This window comes from Corylus avellana, chromosome ca6 (genome assembly GCF_901000735.1).
Source record: "Corylus avellana chromosome ca6, CavTom2PMs-1.0".
NCBI lineage: Eukaryota > Viridiplantae > Streptophyta > Magnoliopsida > Fagales > Betulaceae > Corylus > Corylus avellana.
Window position 1 is genome coordinate 506,678 of NC_081546.1, and position 2,651 is coordinate 509,328.

General features: G+C 36.7%; 1 protein-coding gene across 1 annotated transcript; it reads right to left on the reverse strand.

Annotated features, from left to right (window-relative positions):
• Positions 1–1,154: 1,154 nt before the first annotated feature.
• Positions 1,155–2,193, reverse strand: LOC132183897 (zinc finger protein WIP6). The gene is made up of 2 exons (XM_059597364.1): positions 1,804–2,193; positions 1,155–1,616 (listed from the first exon to the last, which is right to left on the reverse strand). The coding sequence occupies exons 1-2, from the start codon at positions 2,176–2,178 to the stop codon at positions 1,155–1,157; spliced, it is 837 nt and encodes a 278-aa protein (XP_059453347.1). The 5' UTR covers positions 2,179–2,193.
• Positions 2,194–2,651: the final 458 nt, after the last annotated feature.

A 2,651-nucleotide genomic window follows, 5' to 3' on the forward strand; every position in this document is an offset into this window, starting at 1 on the left:
TACAAAAAAAAATCAACTTATTTTTTTTTTTTAATAATTAGAAAAAAAAAATACAACTTATTTTGTTTGGTTAAGTTTTGAACAGACTAACAAAACTTAAAACTATAGATCAAGAATAAAAACGAAGATTTTAGTTTATAATTTAATTGATTTTTTTTTTCTTTGTTGGTCCAACTTGGCCAGGTTCCACATAGCTCAATATATAGTACCAAATCAAATATAACAGTTTAATTAACTTCATTTAGTTAGATATTCAATAATGTACATGTGACGGCATCTATTATTGAGGTGGGCTAGAGTATTAAAATATTAATTTAAATTATTAAATCAATAGTTATATATATAACTATGATTATTAGTATATTTGATTAATTATATTAATCCAAATGCAATTATGCATGCATACACATGAAAGGAAGCAAGGGATTTATCTTTTTCGTGGTGAAGACAAAATCGTGAATCGACGAAAAGAAAGGAATAGTAAAAAGGGAATAGAAAAGATGATGATGTAGAGCGAAAGGCCATGCAAATTATAAGAAGAAAAAAAGAAAGAAAGAAAGAGTAAAATTAATTTGGGTTAAAGGCAAAGAAAGGGGTGTCTGAAAATGTATGGTGATTATCTGTTTGTAGTTGGTCTGAAAAGGAAAAAGGCAGCCCTTTGGGTGAAACCCCAAAAACAGTAAACTTTCCGTGGTCCCTCGTTACACACCCAACTGACACTATGGCTCGATCAAAGTCTTAGTGGTGGTAGACGAAGCTCAGAGACACTCATCAGTCTTCAGAAACTATGGCGAACGCAAATGCAAATGCAAACACATGAACAGTAGAATCTGTGACTGTACTGTACAAATTGTCTGCATTTCTGCTCTGATTACCTGCAATCACTGAATTCACTTGACCGCTTTGTGACTCTTCTCTCTCTCTCTTTCTCTTTCTCTTTCTCACACACACACAAACACGCATATTTATCACAGCAAAAGTGGGACAAAAAAGGACCTTTAATTATATAAATCGAACTGCCACTTCCAACATTTAATGCATTAGAACCTTGGCTTTCATTATACTGTTTGTCTTCATCCTCTCCCTCTCTCTCTCTCTCTCTCTCTCTCTCTCACACACACACACACACACACACAGAAACAGCCACTAAGTAATTACCAAACCTTAATCTCATTTTCTTCGTCATCATTATCATCTTCTTCATGATCAACCTGATGATGATCACACAGCTCCATAGTAGTGTTAGTGTGGGGAGCATGGCCATTCCCAAATGCCCTAACATGGTCTTTAAGGGACCTCTTGTGTTTGAAATCAGAACCACAAATGCAAAACCAGAGTTTCCCGCAGTTCTTCTCGTGAGTCCTCCAATCCCCCCGGACGGCGAATGGTTTCCCACATTTCCGGCACCCGTAAGGCTTGGCACCGTGCTTTCTCTTGTAATGTGTCTGAAGCGTCCTGAAATCTTTAAGTGGCCTTGACCTCGGATGCTCTATATTGTTCTTGCAACCCTCAGCACAACAATAACACGGCAGTCTCAGCATGGAAGAGGCTGGTTTTGTTCCTCTCAATGATTCTGCACCCTTCCGGTACTGTGATCCATGCCCCCACATATGCATCTATATATATCACCAAACCAAAAAAAAAAATTTGACACAGGAAAAGCCCAAAGATGCAATAAGATGAACGTATAATGCATATGATTAAAAGAATACATGAAATAACAAGAGAATAGAGTTTATAATTAATTATAATGTGACAACTAACAAGAAATCAGACATGGCAATTGTATTGTTGTTTGTAAACCTGCATGTTGTTGTATCTGTTGAATGTTTTGTTGCAGACGGAGCAAGAGAACTGTGTTGGACCAACAAGGATCTGTGTCGGAGAAGGAATCCAGTATTGGCCTTCTAGAGGAGCAGCCACGTCGACATTAGGGTTAGTGGAGTTGGGTGCAGAAGTAATTGGAGGACCAATGTGAAGGGCTACTGTTACACCACCCTCACTGCTAGAAGGATTTTGGTGACTCACAGGGTGGCTTGAGGAGGGAATATTATTAGGGATGTGTTGGCCAGGAGGACCAAGAGAAAGAAAAATGGAATCATCATCTTCTTCATCACCTTCCAAACAGGCAGTACTCTCAGTACTAGACGATATGTAAGTAAAGGAGGGAGTTTGCATGGTGATTTAATTTTGATGCTGTTATATGGAGAGGGAGAGAGAGCGAGAGAGAGAGATGGTTTTGGTGGAGAAGATAAGCGGGGGACGAGAAAGGCAATAAATAAACAGATGTTGTGGGTTATTTTAAGTTTAGGAATGTTAAAATATTTAATTATTATTATATATATATATATATATACACACACTCTTGGAAAAGATAAAAGGGACATATGGCAATATTCATTAGTTGTTTAATTGCCTTTGTTCCACAAGTTTAAAATGAATCGTGTCTTTCTTGATCTTTGTAAGGATGAGTTTGGCTTGTCTCTCTGATAAAAAATTATTATAATTGTTTTGTGCAAAAACAAAGTTTAGAGTTTGTAAAATTGGGGAAAATTTTCAATTATTTTTTGACAAGGGGCTATCTCTAGCTACCCACCGCAACAATTTATTTTTGCACCACCAAAAAAAAAAAAGTCTAATCCCAATTGTTT